This window comes from Dermochelys coriacea, chromosome 15 (genome assembly GCF_009764565.3).
Source record: "Dermochelys coriacea isolate rDerCor1 chromosome 15, rDerCor1.pri.v4, whole genome shotgun sequence".
Lineage (NCBI taxonomy): Eukaryota > Metazoa > Chordata > Testudines > Dermochelyidae > Dermochelys > Dermochelys coriacea.
In genome coordinates, this window is record NC_050082.1 from 17,085,930 (window position 1) to 17,106,159 (window position 20,230).

The following is a 20,230-nucleotide window of genomic DNA, read 5'->3' on the forward strand; positions in this document are numbered from 1 at the left end:
TAGACAGGGCAGACACACATCTGAGTGTAGCAGATCTAGAAATAAATAAATCACCCACCACACCCCCTGATAATAGTTCACCACTATTTTTCCACAACTGATGTCCATGGGACAATTAACAGCTACGGAGTACAACTTGTGCTACACAACTTCATGACCTTGTGATTCTTGCTGAAAGCAATTAGAATGCCGTAGTTACACTCAGAAGTAGTACAGCACTTTCACACAGGTGTACCCCATCTACTCTTTGGGGCTCTTGGAATATAGTGTAAGGGCCAGGAAGGAGAGAGGAACAGCATGGACTAAATTAATTTTTCCAGAATCCCACATATTTTTCTAATAGGATAATGGTGCCAACAATATTTTGCTGAGGAGTAGATGGCAAATTTTGGTTATGTATTTTTCTAACTGAACACTTTAGTAATCTAACTGTTAAATGATGATGAGAGCAATTCAGCAGGCAAAAGTTATCTGCCATGTAAGCCCATTAAAATTCAACTAGAAGACTTCCTAATGTGGACATCTTGTTGGTTACTAGCCATATTTAGCAATACAGTCATCAAAAAGGGCAACAAACGTATGGTACTGAATTTAACAGACAAAAGATATTTAGATGTTCCCTATAATATGTTCCATGAATTCCATTTTGACTGACCATATAGAGTCTATAAAACTACTAACATAAGATGCACTGAGTTGATGGACAGGCAACTAAAGTTAGTGCCAGTTGGCACAGTGCAAGGTTAAGTGGATAATTTGCCTTAAACATGGAATTGCCTTAAAATTAAGTCAAATAGTCAACATTTTTAAACCCAGGAACACTTGCATTTCAAATCAACTCTCATAGAAATGATTTTAATGTTAGCAACCATTGTGCAGCCAGAAGAATTAAGGCTTTTTGGATTGTAGGTATGTGAAGTGTGAAAATGTTGCATTGCAGACCCTCTGCGCCCCCACTCCCCACTTTTTTTTTAAATTACAAGAGCTAAAAGAGAGAGTAGTGACAAAATGGTTATGACATGACAAAACTTGGTTTGAAATGTAGTGCTTTTTTATTTGTACAGAAACAATCAGGGAAATCAACAAGACAAATTCACGGGACTGGGTGTTTGTGATATCACCAAGAACCCCATTAAAAAGAAAGCCAAGGAGAGAGCACAACTTTTCTCTCATGGAAATGACAGAGTAGGGAACAAGGGATTTTGTAGCAAGCATTGAGGTGGGCCTCTTCTAACCTATCTCCACCTTATCCTCACACCAGATACCAACAGACCTGTCATGTTTCAGAGTCCATCTTCATATATTTTTAAGGCCAGAAGGGACCACTATGATCACCTAGTCCGACCGCTTGCAAATCACATACCATCTTACCTTTCTTCCGCCCAATTGTCCATTCTCTTTTCAGCAGTAAGACATGGGGCTCTGCTTTATCAGCACCTAACCGGATCAGCTTCCCCCAAGGCTGCTGCTGCTGGTTTTGGTCTCCTCCTTCAGAGTGCTCCATTTGGATTCACATCTGATCAAATAAACAAACAAATAGATAAATAAATCACAAGACACACAGGGGAAAAGTTTCATTTGGAAACAGTAGGGTTTCTCTCTCCAGCTCTCACAAACATACCCCTCCTACTTCCCCCCCATCCGTTCTTCCTCTCGCAGTTTTCACTGCTATGATCCCCTCTCTCCCCTCTATCTCTATCTCCCCTCTGTTTTTTCCACCAAATGCATCCGATGAAGTGAGCTGTAGCTCACGAAAGCTTATGCTCTAATAAATTTGTTAGTCTCTAAGGTGCCACAAGTACTCCTTTTCTTTTTGCGAATACAGACTAACACGGCTGCTACTCTGGATCCTCTCTCTCTTTCCCCAGCCTTCTCTCCCCGCCTACCCCTCTCCCCCTTCTTGTCTGTTCTCCGTCCCAAGCCATCACTTCCCCTCTCATCTCTTTATTTCCAGACCCCGCTCCCCAGCGACAGCAGCCCCTCAGACACCTGCCCACACACCAGCCCCAGCTCTCCTGCATTGCTCTGGTGTGTGGGCTGAAGTCCCTCCACTCTACTCCCGGCTCCTTTCCTCTCTAGGGCAAGCGGGGCCCCCCTCGGAGCCTGGCCCTCCAAGGCCTCTCACAGCCCTGAGGGTGAGACACACAGGAGCCGGGCTGGGGCTGCTGCCAGGGCCCCGTCCTCCCTCCCCTTCTCTCCCCCAACGTCCTTCCCGCTCACCGCCCTGCCCCCAGCCCCAGGGGACTTGAGGGGGTTCGCAGCGACCCCCTCCCACCGCCAGCCTCTTACACCCAGTCCTGCCGCGGAGGCTACTGCTGTCAACAGACATTGCCAGCCATCAGCTGATCAGACTCTGGGCGGGGCCCCGAGCTCCCCCACGCCTCCTATTGGAGAACCCAGAGGGCGGGGAGGCACGGAAAGAAAAGGCTTCCGCTCTCATCACAGAGCTGGCCGCGCTAGAGCGCCGCTTTCCTCCGCGCTAGGCAGCCATCTTGGGTTGGGGAAGCCAACCGGCTATTGAGGCGGAGGAAGGACGGCGGCGGCCATCTTGGAGGTGGGCACCAGGGGCGAGGGTGTGTCGGGCATTTTGGATGTGGGCACGGTTCCCTTTTGCGGTAATATATTCACCGCAGAGCGCGCTGGCGGCCATCTTTGTCATGGGCAAAACGAACGTCCTACAACAATTACCCTCGAAGAGTAATAATGTTTGTAATAGCAGACATCTACCTCTGTTATCTGATACACCTTCATTTCTGTTAAATATCGAGTAATTAAGCTACAGTTAATTTGACTATAGCAAAATCAATATAGTTTAGCTGACACAGAATGAGCCAGTACCATGGTCTTCCCAGTGAATTGCTCCAGAAAAGGGAAAACTAAATATGGATTTCGGGCCCAGTCTTTATAGTTTTAAATACTTGAGAGACACTTAATTGGAGACTCTTAAATACAAGCGTGGGGCGGGACTTAGAAAGCTCCAAATATTAGAAAAGCAGGTATCAGTCGTTTCTCCTTCCTCCCCGCTACAGTGGCCAATTTTGGTTGGATGTATTCCTGGAGGTTTCATCACAGGACATAATCTATGATTAAAGATTGATCTTTAATTCCTGGAGATTTCAGGAAAATTCTTGAGGGCTGGAAGTAATCCAAATTCCCCCCGGCTTTAAAATATTTTTTAAATATAATAATACATTTGGGTTTCTTTGTGTGCCTTTTGGTATGAGCCTTTAGGGTCCATTTGAGTCATCCTTTCATGGTTTTATCTGCAAACATGAGGGAGAGGGGGAGGGAGAGGATTTCCAACCCTCCAAGATTGTCCTGCAGTCCCGGGAAATTAAAGATTAATCTTTAATTAAAGATTATGTTATGCGATGAAACCTTCAGAATACATCCAACCAAAATTGGCAACCTAATGAGGGTGGGAACTTGCTTTTTAAAAAAGAAAAGAAAGCTGAGTATCTCATGTACTACTAGAGCTGGGTAGTTCTATTTCAGGGAGGATTTTGATATTTTGAAGTTTGGCTTCATTCAGATTTGGATGAAAAACAAAGAATTTCAGCGTTCTTCGTGAAAGGGAATGGAGCCATGACCCCGGGGCAGTCCACCTGGCAGGCTGCTATAGAGGACCCCGGAAACCCTGGTTCAGGGCAGCCTCCCTGACAAGTGAGATGGTGGGTGACCACCAGGGCCGGATTAACCCATAGGCTAATAAGGCTATAGCCTTAGGCCCTCCTATTTTTAGGCCCTGCTGGTCAGGCAAGGGGCATGGCTGGGGCCGGGTGAGGGGGAGCGAGCTTGTTTACGCAGCCCTGCTGGAGCGTTCCTGCCAGCAGGAAAGGCAAAGCAGGCCCCTGTGGCTTGGAAGGAGCCCAGCCGGCAGCCAGCTGCTTCCGCTCCCTCCTGTCTGTGTCTCCCCACGCTGCAGGAACACGCTGCCAGGTATCCGGTTAACACTGGTGACCGGACACTAAATATCTGGTTACCGTGGGGACCCGTGCCAGCTGTGGGTGTAGTTTGAGCAGGCATTGTGTCCCCGCCCCCAGTACCCTCCACCCCTGATTTCTGTGGAGCTCTGCCTAGCAGTCAGGGAGGGAAGAAGCTCCCTCTGTCCCTCTCCTGGGCTGAGGCTGGCAGGCAGCTCCAGCATGCTGCTTCCTGCGTCCTAGTGCCTGTCACCAACATCTTCTATGTGTGCTGGGTCCTGTTTCTGGACAACAGGTGAGTGCTGGGGCAGGGCAACTGGATGGCGGGGGGGGGGGGGAAAGAGGCAGTACCAGAGCGGTAGCGGGGGAAGCTTGCACAAAACCAGCACACATTATATCCAGATCCAGTCAGAAGAATGGCTACGCAGGTGGTGTCGGAGAGAAGGCTTTGGATTCTTTGACCATGGGATGGTGTTCCATGAAGGAGGAGTGCTGGGCAGAGACGGGCTCCATCTTACGAAGAGAGGGAAGAACATCTTTGCCAGCAGGCTGGCTAACCTAGTGAGGAGGGCTTTAAACTAGGTTCACCGGGGGAAGGAGACCAAAGCCCTGAGGTAAGTGGGAAAGCGGGATACCGGGAGGAAGCACAGGCAGGAATGTCTGTGAGGGGAGGGCTCCTGCCTCATACTGGGAATGAGGGGCGATCAACAGGTTATCTCAAGTGCTTATATACAAATGCACAAAGCCTTGGAAACAAGCAGGGAGAACTGGAGGTCCTGGTGATGTCAAGGAATTATGACGTGATTGGAATAACAGAGACTTGGTGGGATAACTCACATGACTGGAGTACAGTCATGGATGGTTATAAACTGTTCAGGAAGGACAGGCAGGGCAGAAAAGGTGGGGGAGTAGCACTGTATGTAAGGGAGCAGTATGACTGCTCAGAGCTCCGGTACGAAACTGTGGAAAAACCTGAGTGTCTCTGGATTAAGTTTAGAAGTGTGTGCAACAAGAGTGATGTCATGGTGGGAGTCTGCTATAGACCACCGGACCAGGGGCATGAGGTGGATGAGGCTTTCTTCCGGCAACTCACGGAAGCTACTAGATCGCATGCCCTGATTCTCATGGGTGACTTTAATTTTCCTGATATCTGCTGGGAGAGCAATACAGCGGTGCATAGACAATCCAGGAAGTTTTTGGAAAGCGTAGGGGACAATTTCCTGGTGCAAGTGCTAGGGGAGCCAACTAGGGGGAGCGCTTTTCTTGACCTGCTGCTCACAAACCGGGTAGAATTAGTGGGGGAAGCAAAAGTGGATGGGAATCTGGGAGGCAGTGACCATGAGTTGGTTGAGTTCAGGATCCTGACGCAGGGAAGAAAGGTAAGCAGCAGGATACGGACCCTGGACTTCAGGAAAGCAGACTTTGACTCCCTCAGGGAACAGATGGCCAGGATCCCCTGGGGGACTAACATGAAAGGGAAGGGAGTCCAGGAGAGCTGGCTGTATTTCAAGGAATCCCTGTTGAGGTTACAGGGACAAACCATCCCGATGAGTCGAAAGAATAGTAAATATGGCAGGCGACCAGCTTGGCTTAATGGTGAAATCCTAGCTGATCTTAAACATAAAAAAGAAGCTTACAAGAAGTGGAAGGTTGGACATATGACCAGGGAAGAGTATAAAAATATTGCTCGGGCATGTAGGAAAGATATCAGGAGGGCCAAATCGCACCTGGAGCTGCAGCTAGCAAGAGATGTCAAGAGTAACAAGAAGGGTTTCTTCAGGTATGTTGGCAACAAGAAGAAAGCCAAGGAAAGTGTGGGCCCCTTACTGAATGAGGGAGGCAAGCTAGTGACAGAGGATGTGGAAAAAGCTAATGTACTCAATGCTTTTTTTGCCTCTGTTTTCACTAACAAGGTCAGCTCCCAGACTGCTGTGCTGGGCATCACAAAATGGGGAAGAGATGGCCAGCCCTCTGTAGAGATAGAGGTGGTTAGGGACTATTTAGAAAAGCTGGACGTGCACAAGTCCATGGGGCCGGACGAATTGCATCCGAGAGTGCTGAGGGAATTGGCGGCTGTGATTGCAGAGCCCTTGGCCATTATCTTTGAAAACTCGTGGCGAACGGGGGAAGTCCCGGATGACTGGAAAAAGGCTAATGTAGTGCCCATCTTTAAAAAAGGGAAGAAGGAGGATCCTGGGAACTACAGGCCGGTCAGCCTCACCTCAGTCCCTGGAAAAATCATGGAGCAGGTCCTCAAAGAATCAATCCTGAAGCACTTAGAGGAGAGGAAAGTGATCAGGAACAGTCAGCATGGATTCACCAAGGGAAGGTCATGCCTGACTAATCTAATCGCCTTTTATGATGAGATTACTGGTTCTGTGGATGAAGGGAAAGCAGTGGATGTATTGTTTCTTGACTTTAGCAAAGCTTTTGACACGGTCTCCCACAGCATTCTTGTCAGCAAGTTAAGGAAGTATGGGCTGGATGAATGCACTATAAGGTGGGTAGAAAGCTGGCTAGATTGTCGGGCTCAACGGGTAGTGATCAATGGCTCCATGTCTAGTTGGCAGCCGGTGTCAAGTGGAGTGCCCCAGGGGTCGGTCCTGGGGCCCGTTTTGTTCAATATCTTCATAAATGATCTGGAGGATGGTGTGGATTGCACTCTCAGCAAATTTGCGGATGATACTAAACTGGGAGGAGTGGTAGATACGCTGGAGGGGAGGGATAGGATACAGAAGGACCTAGACAAATTGGAAGATTGGGCCAAAAGAAATCTAATGAGGTTCAATAAGGATAAGTGCAGGGTCCTGCACTTAGGATGGAAGAATCCAATGCACCGCTACAGACTAGGGACCGAATGGCTCGGCAGCAGTTCTGCGGAAAAGGACCTAGGGGTGACAGTGGACGAGAAGCTGGATATGAGTCAGCAGTGTGCCCTTGTTGCCAAGAAGGCCAATGGCATTTTGGGATGTATAAGTAGGGGCATAGCGAGCAGATCGAGGGACGTGATCGTTCCCCTCTATTCGACACTGGTGAGGCCTCATCTGGAGTACTGTGTCCAGTTTTGGGCCCCACACTACAAGAAGGATGTGGATAAATTGGAAAGAGTACAGCGAAGGGCAACAAAATGATTAGGGGTCTAGAGCACATGACTTATGAGGAGAGGCTGAGGGAGCTGGGATTGTTTAGTCTGCAGAAGAGAAGAATGAGGGGGATTTGATAGCTGCTTTCAACTACCTGAAAGGGGGTTTCAAAGAGGATGGCTCTAGACTGTTCTCAATGGTAGCAGATGACAGAACGAGGAGTAATGGTCTCAAGTTGCAATGGGGGAGGTTTAGATTGGATATTAGGAAAAACTTTTTCACTAAGAGGGTGGTGAAACACTGGAATGCGTTACCTAGGGAGGTGGTAGAATCTCCTTCCTTAGAGGTTTTTAAGGTCAGGCTTGACAAAGCCCTGGCTAGGATGATTTAACTGGGACTTGGTCCTGCTTTGAGCAGGGGGTTGGACTAGATGACCTTCTGGGGTCCCTTCCAACCCTGATATTCTATGATTCTATGAACTCCTGCCCCTTCCATGGATAAGTAATGAATTCCCACACATTTGTAGGGAAAACAAAACAAAACATCCCATTCTGGATACCAGTATTTTATCTTTTACAGTACCTTCCATAGACTGGCTTCAGATTTATGATGCACTGTATTGAACTGTTCTAAAAATCAAAGAAATCCAATTTTTTTCTTTGATGTATTTTTCTGTACTGGGATGCACAGGCAACCAAGTTCTTTCCTTATGCTCAGCCTAGTTCCACAGGCCAAACACATCTTTGTACTTTTAAGGGGTTGCAAAAGCGCTGGACGAAGCTCATCACACAGTGTACGTTTCTCCCTCCCCTCTCCCTCAAGGATTTTAAATCCACTTCTTAGCAGGCTATGATAGAAAGACTGGCTGAATAAGCTAAATGGAGGTTCTGTCTATTTGCTGATTCTCTAGCAGTTCAATCCATCATAAAAGCACACACCTCACATTTAATTTCTTTTGAGTTTCATTCCAAAAACGTAAAGCTAAATAAACCTGAAGTTAGTCCTCATTTTTCTGCCCCAACTCAAACTAACTTCTTTCCCAAGTGGAAAATGTTGGGTAAACATGGAATGTGTGTGATTTGAGAAGGGAATGAGAACACAGACAAATTCCTGCTGAGAGTTACACTTGTGTAGCCTTATTGACTTCAGGGAGAACAGATTTTTGCACAAGAATAGATTTTGGTCCCTTCTGCTTTTTCACACCTGGTATAGCAGAATCTCATTCACTTTCCTCCCCTAAACTCTGAGCACTTTAAGAAGAAAAAAAAAGCAAGATCTGCTTGATTTACACATGCAAACAAAGCAGAAAGCTTCATGCTACACCAGCCTTAAACAAACACTAGACCTGATGTAACAAGGGTGTCACTACAGCAGCCTTGGTTGGACTGTTCTTTTGAATCCATAATGGTTCTTTTAAGATGCTGATTTTCAATGAAGTCTTTTTGTTCGGGGGGCAGAGAGCACAACAGGGAATAGCTCTGTTTTGTCAACTGCTAGCCAATCAAAAGCGGAAAGCCTTTAGATTAAGTTTGTTTAATATTTGTACAGTGATTTTGAAGAAGTGACATAGTACAGAAGTGCTAAATATTATATCTGGGCAACCATCTAAAGATCTGTGTCATTTCTAGCTGTTACCTCTTTCTTTCAGAAAGCTTAAAACAAACAAATGCAAACCGTAGGCGGCTGATGCACGAAGAACTCATGCTTTAAAAACTTTATGTCAGAGCTGCTTATCACGCATTCTAGAATAGATAATACTTAATCCTGTCATGAGTGCAGGGGACCGGACAAGATGACCTCTCAAAATCCCTTCAAGTCCTATGATTCTATTTTATTATTCTAATTGTGGAAAAACTTGGTGACAAAATGGCCTCGTGGTGAATCACTGGAGATTAACTACACAAACTGGGTATCATCCTACAAATAATATTTTGGTTCAATGTGAAAACAGTAATTCATTGTCCTCAGACAGTGCAACACTGGGAGGCAGCTTTCAGAGCAAGACAGCCTAAAATACAAGGCCACCCAATGTAATTTTCCCACTACTACTTTCTCTACTTCAGTGGATTTTACACCTGAGTGGTTTTCTTTTACATAATAAAAGCTGGTTTCAGAGTAGCAGTCGTGTTAGTCTGTATCCGCAAAAAGAAAAGGAGGACTTGTGGCACCTTAGAGACTAACAAATTTATTTGAGCATAAGCTTTCGTGAGCTACAGCTCACTTCATCGGAGCTGTAGCTCACGAAAGCTTTTGCTCAAATAAATTTGTTAGTCTCTAAGGTGCCACAAGTCCTCCTTTTCTTTTTATAATAAAAGCTGGCTGCCTCCCAGACTGCAATCAGAGTGAGAAAGGGTATATGGTGTAGCGTCCAGAGCTTGGTGGAAAACACCTGCAGGGCTTAGCTTTGCACTGTGCCATATGGAGAGCTGAGGGTAGAAGCATTAGGTGGAAAGAGGTGATCAGGATGGGGAATGTTGCAGGGGTCATCCTCATACAGATGAGCACTCCACTACCTCGGAGGAAGGAGGCCTAAGAGAAGGACAAAAAGAAAAGGGGTACTTGTGGCACCTTAGAGACTAACAAATTTATTTGAGCATAAGCTTTCGTGAGCTACAGCTCACTTCATCGGATGGAAGGACAGCATCACATCCCTCCTGCTACCTCTTACTCAGAAGTATCTGTTTAAAGAATTGAGTGTAGTGAGAATAGAATAAACTTGTTAATTTTACATAAATAAATATGTAAATATGTATGTATGTATGTAAATGTTTGATGACTTCATAATTTTTTTGCAATATGTAATTCATACTTAGGCCCTTCCCTCCCATTAGCCTTGGGCCCCTCATAACCTTAATCCAGCCCTGGTGACCACACAGGTTTTGAATCCTGCCTGGGTTCTGACAGAACTTCATCAAAATAGAACAATCCCCGTAGAAGATTTCTGTTTTGATAAACTGGCAAACATGTTTAGTCAGAATTCTTTCAACTGGATCTAGTATTCACACAATTCACACAAGTTGGCACTTTAAGAGCAATTATTGTGAGACTCATGAAAGTTGGCAACCCTAAGACAGGTAGATAGCTGTACCCACAAGAGTCATACTTTGATTTCAACAGGGATCCTCAGGTGAATAAACATTGCAGGACTGGGCCCCAGATTTACAAGCCAGACTGTGTTCCTGGTCAGGCACATACTGGGCTCTTTTGAAGTTGTTGGTGTACAGGACTCAGTTTTGGAAACCTCCCTCCCATCTGAGCACCCTTGCTCATATGTTTACAGACTTGGGTTCTTAGGAGGATCCTGGGACTTTTGGGTGTGAAAGGAAGGCTTTCAGTCTATCATGTTTGAGGGCCTGAACCTGTGAGGTGCTCAGCCTCTATCAAAGTGTACATAGTACCCACAGCATCATCACTCCTGGCACAACGCATTGAAGGATTGAGCCCTAATACACCTCACACACGCAAAATTCTCACTGCCACCTTCCCCCTCCCACAGCTATGTGGATGAAAGAGAACTTCAGAGGAACAACTCACATGGGCAAAGTTATTCAGGTGCATAATAAGGGTTTTCAGGACCAAGACCATAATCAGTATTTAGAGTACAATGTCTTTATTGACACACATTTACCATGTAGCCTTAGTATTTCTGAGTCTTGAGTCATGAAAGTCAGCTTGCATTACTCAGAAAGAATTTGTTTATAAACTTCAGGCTTGCTTTGGACTTAGTCCTTACTGTGGGCTGATGCCTTTAACACTTGTTATCTCTGAGTAACAGAAGAAAATGCCAGCATATGCGGTACATGTTAACTACCGGAGGGGATACAGCTGGAAGCACTATACCCAAATCTTTTTGTAAACAATAGCATTAGTAGAGGGAGAAACTTGTTTCTTTGTATTGTAGCTTTGAGAAAATACATTTTCAAAATGTTCCTGCAGAGAGATCCCCTACTATCACACCAAGGAATTACTGCACCGTGGTGATAGCACAGAGCACGTGGTTGGTTCAGCTCCTACAGCACCTATGCAGAAAGATGGCAAGTGAAATGTACAGCTAGCTTAGTGAGTCATGTGTTTATGGGAGATTCAATTCAAATTAAATTATACAACAAATTAGGTTTTAAATGCTATGCTGCCTAGCCAGACAGATAAATAATAATTAGATGTACTGATTCAGCACTATGTGCATTTGAACAGTACACTACCATTATTGCTTTTCATGTATGTTGACTCTACTTCCACACCCTCATATACACCATGAGCAGTTCCTTATTGAACCCGAAATATCTTGCTTATCCCTCCCCATATCTACAACACTCCCCATATCTAGCCATCATCTTCTGGTCATGGTGGAATGGATAGAACTCCTTCTAGAGCGCATCCACTGAACTATTCACTCTTGAGGAATTTGTGTCACTCTCTTGCTCTTTCCTGGGGCAGGAAATGAAGATATTATTGAATTTCAATCTCTAAATCTTTTGTTGGTTGCATGTACATATAAAATTCTGAAGTCAAGGAAGCTGAAGATTAGTTCTTTGCTTTTCTCTTCCCCTTCTCTTTTTGCTGTTGATCAATACACAGCTCAGACAAACTGGAAATGACTTTGAAGGCAGTAGCTCACACCACAATGCACATATCAGATATTTATTATTTATATTGCAGTAGCACCTGGAGGCTTTTGAGAGTTCTATCCCGAGTTCATGAGTGAGGCTTAATTTTATTTAGAAATTGCATCTCTCGTAATAAATTCATGAGAGTTGGCATCTCTGGGGAAGGAACCGTGCTGTTGGGGCAAAAAGGAGAGGCAACAATGTAGAGCAACTGCCATGCCATACACAGAATTTGTCCATAGTCCCTCCGTGTGACCTCCAAACTCTTCCATCCTCCTATCTTCTCTGTGATGCGGCAAACTGCTTCTGCCTTGCCTTGTTTCAGCACATTTTCCCCTCCCATAATTCTTTTTTATGGGTTTGGGGGATGATGTAATCTTAAAAGTCAATTTTGTAACCATAATACAGAAATAAGAGTTTATGTATATATTTTAGAAAACTGCCAAGACACAGGTCTATGCCCAAATATCAATAAGCCAAAGATAATTCAATTACTGCTCACACTTCATAGGTCAGAGTGATTGTACACAGCACTGAAGTATGCAGTACCCACTTGAAAAACCTTTATAAGTGTAATCAGGCATTTCAAGCCTGCCGCTGAATAATGACCTTTTAAAACCACCAGCACGTTTGCCATCATGTTACCCATTATGGTCTCATCCGCCATGCCAGGATGATAGGGAGGAAACCCTCTGGCGAGAGGAAGGGGTATCTGTTGTAATCCCCAACCAGTCCCCTGTCGCCAACCCCACAATCTGCCTGCCTGGTTTTGACCTACCCTGTCATCAATGGTCTGTGTTGAACAGGTTCTGGACCAGGCAAGATCTCTGTGCAGCTTACCAGTATCGCTGGAGCTTTCATGACAGCCCTTTGTGCAGCTGTGGTGCAACACAGATGGTGACACACATTGTCAATGAATGCCGGCTGACTAGATTCAGTGGTGGCCTAGAAGAACTGCATTATGCCACTGAAGATGCCATCGCTTGGCTAGACGACTATGCACACGCTAAATAAATAAAATTTCTTAGAGGGATGCTATCAATTTTTAAAACATTTTTAAAAAAGCATTAGTTCCTTCCTAAAGTTACTATCACCAACTTTATTGTGTTATATTTAAACTGGATTTTTAAAAAATGTTTATAATTTTGTCATTGTTTATGCCCTTTATTTATGTTTCTTTCTACTTGAAAATGAAAAATGAATTAAGTTTTGCTTTTCTTTAGAGTCACTTTCAAGATCTCAATGCTGCAGTCTTTGGGTTGCAAACACTGTGTGAGAATGCTTGTCTAAAAAAAAAAAAAGTTTCCATTGGGATTACAAAGTAATAATGAAAATACTTCTATTGGTCTTAGGTTTTTTTGTTGGTTTGTTTTCCCCCCAGAGGCCATTCCTAACTCACATTAGCTGTCTTCCTCACAAAGTAAATTTTAATCATGTGAACAAGGGTTGTAGACTGATCCTTACTTCTTCGGACAAATTTGAGTTTCACCAGCTTTCTTTAAAGATACTTCTTTTGATTTACATGCGATTTACCATATTTTCCTTATATGAAATGACATTACATAAATTCCCCAGAACTTCCGTTGTCACATTCTTAGATTTATATCTTTTGTCTGGAAGGAGGAAAACTAGCATTTATTATTTGAAGACACATAGAAAGATTACATTAATATTTCTACAAACCTTCACCTCCATTGAGAATTGGGAGATTTATCATTTGGTTTAAGAACTGTTAGCACTTGGGGGGGGGGGAATTGCTTTTCTTTAAATGTTTTTCAATATAGTTCTTATGAAAGGTGCCAAATTGATAGCACTGGAGTGTAAAATTCCATATTTATCCACACAACAGGCATGGCCACTGACCATACTATACTGTCAACCTACTTCCCCACCAACGCGTCCCTCAAATCTGAGTTAAAGAGATTGATACTAGAATTCAGAGGATAATTTACAGCCCATTCAGTCCTTTGCCTCTTTTGAGGCTGCAAAAGGAGTGCCAATTTGTACCACTGCTAATTTTAGATACTTCCCCTGCTGGGTTAAATTAGGTTGTGTTGCCTCACTTGGAAAGTAGTTTAAGGATGGCAGTGTAGAAGACAAGAGTTTATCCTGGATTTTCGGAGAAAAGGACTTTGTTTGTGGGAAGAGGCTGAAATTGTAGTGAAATTGGCTAAATAGGCTCCTAAATTCACTCTTGCTTATGAATAATGGTAACAGTTTAAATGCAAAAAACAAACAAACAAACAAACAAATACATTGGATTCATAGCTCTTCTAAAGAGACTCAGGGCGGCCGATAGTACCACATTTTCCCATAGGTCTAAGAGGTGTGTTTGGACTGACAGTACATGCAGCCCAAAGTAAGCATGCTGGTTATACAAGTCACTTCAGTGCAGTGAAGGGATTCATCTACCCCAGGGAAAAGTGCCCTATTGACTAGAATAAGATACTGCTTCAAACAATGAATGAATGATGTTTTTCTCCAAATCTCTCAACTCTTTCTGCTCAGTAAGGCAAGCCATTTAAAAAATGATAAAATGCAGTTTATAGCTGCTTGCAGATTAAGGAGCAGGAGAAAGATTTAAGAAGATCGTTGGGGAAAATATATAATATATTATATTGCTCATATCTTACTTTAATCTGCACACAAATTAACATAATTTCTCAGTCCAAACAGCCTGGATTCTTTATCCATCATCATTTAAAAGTACTCCTGAAAGAGTAGTTAGTTATCTTCTTGTACTTGAAAGTAATCTCTCTCTGCTGGAACATTACTTAAATGGAAAACGTCTAGCAGACTCCTATAGTAAAAATCCAACAACAACATATACTTATAAAGGATCTGATTCTGTCATTGAGGTCACAGAGATCATGGATTCCATGACTTTAATGGACCTCCATGACTTCTTCATCTTCAGCCTCTTGCAGCAGCAGAGATGGAGCAGCTGTCAGCCCCTATCCCCAGGAGCAGCAGAGGGACTAGAGCAGTGGCCAGCAGTCAGCCCCCAGAGCAGCAGCTGGTTAGTCCCCACTGCAGGAGCAGTGGCTGGGGCCGGAGCAGCCCCCGGGGCAAGAGCAGCAGGGTACTCTGTTAGTCCCCACTCAGGATATTTTTAGTAAAAGTCAGACAGGTCATGGGCTTCTGTTAATTTTTTGTTTTTTGCCCACAACTGGTCCGTGATTTTACTAAAAATACTGGTGACAAAATCTTAACCTTCACCATAACATAATGTGAACTGTGAAGGTAACTGAAGAGACTGTCAGAATTAAGAGAGACCTGCAGAGGTTTAATTAAGAAAATCAGGGACCAGGTGGAGTCAGCGTACCCTGCACCGTAACTTAGGAGATATGGCCACAATCTAACAATTGCACTACTGGATGCTCATTTTATGTGAATTGGTGGAATTCCATTGAAGTCAGTGAAGTCGCCAATTTTTGCCAGCTGAGAATATTGCCTCTTGTCTCTTGCTGTCTGGACTGGCAAGAATTGGAAGTACTGTAAAGGCAGAAGCATATGATCTTACCAACTGAAGCCTTGCAACACTAACCGTGACCCCTCTGGCCAATTTAGGAACTGTGCCAATGCACTCCATGGGGGTCCTATACAGCTCTTCCAGTGGTACAAATGATGAGAATAGGGTTTTCACCTGTCCAGGGTTTCCCAGTATTGTCCCGTTTTTGAGGTAGCAGTCAGGAAATCTGGAAGTATGCTCAATACATGATGCCAGACGTCCAGTTTTCTGGTCTCAGTATCATCCCGGATGTCCTAGATTTTTATACCTCAGAGGTGGCAAACGTAGCTGATAGGGATCTTAAATTTTTCTTCCCAGGATTTTGTTTCCTCCACATAGGAGTGAGAAGAGAAACTGTCTTTTCATTCAGGAACCAATCCCAGCACTGATGCCAGTGGCAAGTGTTACAAGACTTTGTAATTATTATGCTATTAATATAGAGCAATTAAAATATACTGTGCCTTTCATAAACATGAGGGAGTTTCTCTTTTACTGGAGGCAGAGTAAGAAGGCTGGAAGAAGAGACCTATTCAGGATCAGGATCTATTTTAACTGTATCCTGTCTGTACTGGGTGAAACATGGAACTACGCTGCTCAGACTGGGCAAAGCTGGAGGCTTTCCACACAAAATGCCAACGCCGTATATTGGGCATAAAGTGAAATTACTTCATTTATAATGCAGATGTTTATGGTCAGTCCAGTCTACACACTACTGGGGCCATTGTCCACAGATGGCATCTTATGCTTTTCGGACATATCGCGAGAATGCCACAAGATGTTCCAGCGAATGCTATTTTCCGGGTGGCTTGTAATATCTGGGATAAAATTCTACCAACTGAGGGGTGAAGCCAGAGGCAGACCCCCTATCACACGGATTCATCGAATCTTTCCGATGTTGGACTCCCGGGCTGTCAAGCCCCTGTGGCCGCACAGGAACAGACCAAATGGTGAACCATCGTTACGGCCAAGTGTTCAGCTAGGTGTTGAAGAAGAAGAGACTGCTAGAGAAACAGGAAAAGATGGACTGATTTAGTGCTACTAAATAAAAGCAGTGCCTTCTTCCAAGTTGCAGGTATAGATTCATGAGCTGGAGCAGCTGGCCTAGTGGAAATACAATGAAGATATTAGTCTTCCATTAGTGTTTGAGTTAATCTATAGTGATCTAACAAATTATTGTCATGGACACCGATCTAGGGGCCTGAGTAGATAATGGAGTGGAATACCACCATAAGAACGGCCATACTGGGTCAGACCACAGTCCATCTAGCCTTGTATCCTGTCTTCCGACAGTGGCCAATGCCAGGTGCCCCAGAGGGAATGAACAGAACAGGTAATCATAAAGTGATCCATCCCCTGTAGCCCATTCCCAGCTTCTGGCAAACAGAGGCGAGGGACACCATCCCGGATAATAGCCATTGATGGACCTATCCTCCATGAACTTACCTAGTTCTTTTTTGAACCTTGTTATAGTCTTGGCCTTCACAACATCCTCTGGCAAGGAGTTCCACAGGTTGACTGTGCGAAAAAATACTTACATTAATTTGTTTTAAACCTGCTGCCTATTAATTTCATTTGGTGACCCCTAGTTCTTGTGTTACGAGAAGGAGTAAAAACTTCCTTATTTACTTTCTCCACACCAGTCATGATTTTATAGACCTCAATCATATCTCCCCTTAGTCATCTCTTTTCCAAGCTGAAAAGTGCCAGTCTTATTAATCTCTCCTCATATGGCAGCCATTCCATACCCTTCATCATTTTTGTTTCTCTTTTCTGAACCTTTTCCAATTCCAATACATCTTTTTTGAGATGGGGCAACATCATCTGCAGGCAGCATTCAAGATGTAGGCATACCATGGATTTATATAGAGACAATATGATATTTTCTGTCTTATAACCTCTCTCTTTCTTAATGATTCCTAACATTCTCGTTGCTTTTTTGACTGGCTGGGTGTTTGTTGGCCATTCCTTTGTTGCTACTGAAGAGCTCGTCTATGGGCGTTTCCCAGACTCACGACACACAACATGTTTCAGTAACAAACATAAAAGAAAATCTCAGCTTCATATACAATGATATATACAGTTTGACAGAACAATGATGCTCAACAGATTATAATTTTCCAAGGCATATTTTGTACAAAACATGTGAATCATATAGCAGTGGTGAATATGGGGGATTTGGAATACTATTTTGAGGTACAGTGCATCACAGGGTGAGGTGGGGAATCAAAGCACTGACTTTGAGGACAGTTTCATGGTTTAAAAATATTAGGTTAGTGGGAGCTCCTGAGACAGTGGAAAGAGGAGAAGCTGTGATATAGCTTGAATGCCCTATTTATTTGGGTTCTGTATGGTGTTTACCACAAGGAAATCTGTCAGAAACACTACATAGTTAGGGTGAGTATGTGACTCTCAGTATGTTGTCCTGCATCTGTGAAGCATAATCTTACCTATGTCACTCGCATAAACAACAACTAGGGCTAGAAGTGCCATGGAACTCAGCTGATAGTGGGGGGGTAGGATTGCTCTACATTTCTTACCAACACTTCCTCTGACATTAAAGAGCTGTTGATGAGCTTTAAAGGAGTCCCAATCACTCTTCCTTGCCCAGAAGAATTATGGTGACAGCACAGGTTTGTGGGAGTATAAAGTGACACACGGAGGGAGTAGATGGGGCATCTACATGGCTCTAAAAAGGAAGCAGAGGATCTTTAAGAAAATAAAAAGTATTTAGATAGGAGGAATCAGGGAATGAGGTTTTTAAACCTGGCCTTTGTCTGCGGGAAATATATTGGTGATATTGGTGACACTGACTTGGAATAAGTTTATTATAAAGCCTCAGAAAATGTATCACTATATCACTTTAAATAGCTTACAGAGATTTATCCTGCCAATGAATTTGCTGGAATTCCACCAAATTCGGTACTAATAGCTACCAAAGCAGCTTAGGTAATAATAAAGCACCTGAGGTTAACTCAACATCTTCATGTGTTACTTGTCCATGTCTGTTGAATGTAGGTAATTTGAAATGCGATGAGGCCAGAAGTATGAAGCATTGAAGATTAGGATATTATATCAATATCTTTAACAGACAGCTTTGTTGGTCATCTCATGGCAGTATGTGCTGAGGTGTAATAATAGACTTAACCTTGACCTTTCTCCAGTGGTAGCATGTGGTCAATAGCTATAGCATGAGTACTTCTTGTGTGTTGAAGTAACATGATACCCAAGAAGCAAAACTGCTGCAGTTTCTGAAAGATGAGAATGGAAGGGAACGCAGGAGACACATCATTGTTTAGCCTATACATTTTTGTATTTGGATTAGGGTTAAAGCCATAGGTGCTGACTCCGTGGGTGCTCCAGGGCTGGAGACCCACAGGGAAAAATTAGTGGATGCTCTGGACCTACCAGCAGTCAAGTTCCCCTCCCTCCCTGCCCTGTCCCGCCTCACCTCCTCCTCCCCTAAGCGTGCCGCGTCCCCGCTCCTCTGCCTACCTCCCAGCACTTCACACCACCAAACAGCTGTTTGACAGCGTGCTGGGAGGGAGGGAGGGGGGAGGAGCGGGGATGTGGTGCACTTAGGGGAGGAGGTGGGAAAGAGGCAGGGCCGGGGTGGGGATTTGGGGAAGGAGTCGGAATAGGGGCAGGGAGGGGGCAGATTTGGGGCAGGGACTTTGGGGAAGAGGTTGGAATGGGGGTGGGGGTGGAGTTGGGGCGGGGCCAGGGGAAGAGAGGGGTCGAGCACCCACCGGCAGGAGCAGAAGTTGGCGCCTATGGTTAAAGTATTCTCAGAGAATACAAATTAAAGAGGTCAAGGAATGGCCCATCTCAATGCTAACTAAAGTAATCGTGGCTAGGAGTCACTGTGTGCAACAGGTTTACAGATAGATGTGGTCCTGGAACAGACTGGTCATTTCAGGCTCTGAATTCTTACTAAGCTTAAAAATCAGATCAGGATGATTAAACAAAAAGGCAGTTATTTTAAGAGATTGGCTGGAAATAAACTTGTGTGTCTGTGCTAATTTTTCTTTTGGCAGAACCAATTCATTCTTGGCCTTCACAAGATAGTCTTTTACGTTTGATTTAAAATTGGATTTGGGCCTCTGGGGATATCTTATGTCAGCCTCTCTAATATAGTATCTGCAGAAAGACAGAGATAAAAAGTCACTTTCACTTAAAGGCAGAGTATCTTTTCTCCAGAACTTAATCTGGATTTTCACATTCTCATTCCCTTGTACTTTAGATCACTGTATCTACTTTTCTTAAATCACATGAGGCAGGGCAAGATCATGCTAAGCGACCCTTCTTTGTTTAGTTATGGTCAGTGACACAGCTGGGTGGGGTGGGGTGGGGAGACACAAACTCATACTTGACAGTAACTGCTCTTAAAATGATCAAGGATGCCAGGTAAATTTTAGGCCTGCATGTGAAGAGCAGGAACTCTGAGGGCCAGTGTAGAATATGCCAGTGTTCCAATTTAGCAGGGACTTATGACAGGAATATTCTTCCACACCTAGAGAAATGGTAAAAGTAGGATACACAGAGAGATCCATTGAGATTCACTTTGCTATAAGTGACCAACTACTAGCATTTAGAAACCTGCTCAGCAAATACAGAATGCATCTCCCTGTTTCTTGAGTAGGCCAGGAAAATTTATTACACCTGTGCTCTGTGCTGGCTGCCCGTTACTACCTACAAACCACACAGGACCTAGTGTGTGTGTCTGTCTCTCTCTTTCTGACCCATCACATTCAATGCTCATTTGGAACATATGGGGTCATCAACTCAAATGCAAGGCTCAGGGGGGAGCTAGGGCATTAGCATATAACAGGCCCCTGGCACGGAAAAAAACAGTATGTGATACACTATCACAATGTATGCACACAAGGGGGCTGAATCAAAGTTGCCTTGGCAACCTTAATTCCAGATGTTCCTCACCTGAACCCCTGACTTTGCAACATTAATGTCCTTTTAACAGTTTTTTTTAAATGAAGTATTATACATATATTCTGTTATTTTAGCTTTCAGAGTAGCAGCCGTGTTAGTCTGTATTCGCAAAAAGAAAAGGAGTACTTATGGTACCTTAGAGACCAACAAATTTATTTGAGC

At 44.0% G+C, this 20,230-nt stretch overlaps 1 protein-coding gene across 7 annotated transcripts in view; it reads right to left on the reverse strand.

Moving 5' to 3' along the window:
- The window catches only part of CHFR (checkpoint with forkhead and ring finger domains), a 30,523-nt gene extending 28,000 nt beyond the window's left edge, over positions 1–2,523 (reverse strand). Inside the window, exons 1-2 of one of the 7 annotated variants that reach the window (XM_038373327.2) lie at positions 2,290–2,523; positions 1,372–1,516 (exon numbers count right to left, since the gene is read on the reverse strand). In XM_038373327.2, the coding sequence (XP_038229255.1) occupies positions 1,372–1,504 (133 nt within the window). In that variant the 5' untranslated portion in view covers positions 1,505–1,516; positions 2,290–2,523. Of the gene's footprint in view, positions 1–1,371; positions 1,517–2,220 lie in introns of all 7 variants that reach the window. The other 6 variants (XM_038373329.2, XM_043497932.1, XM_043497934.1 and 3 more) reach the window with 6 other exon arrangements.
- Positions 2,524–20,230: the final 17,707 nt, after the last annotated feature.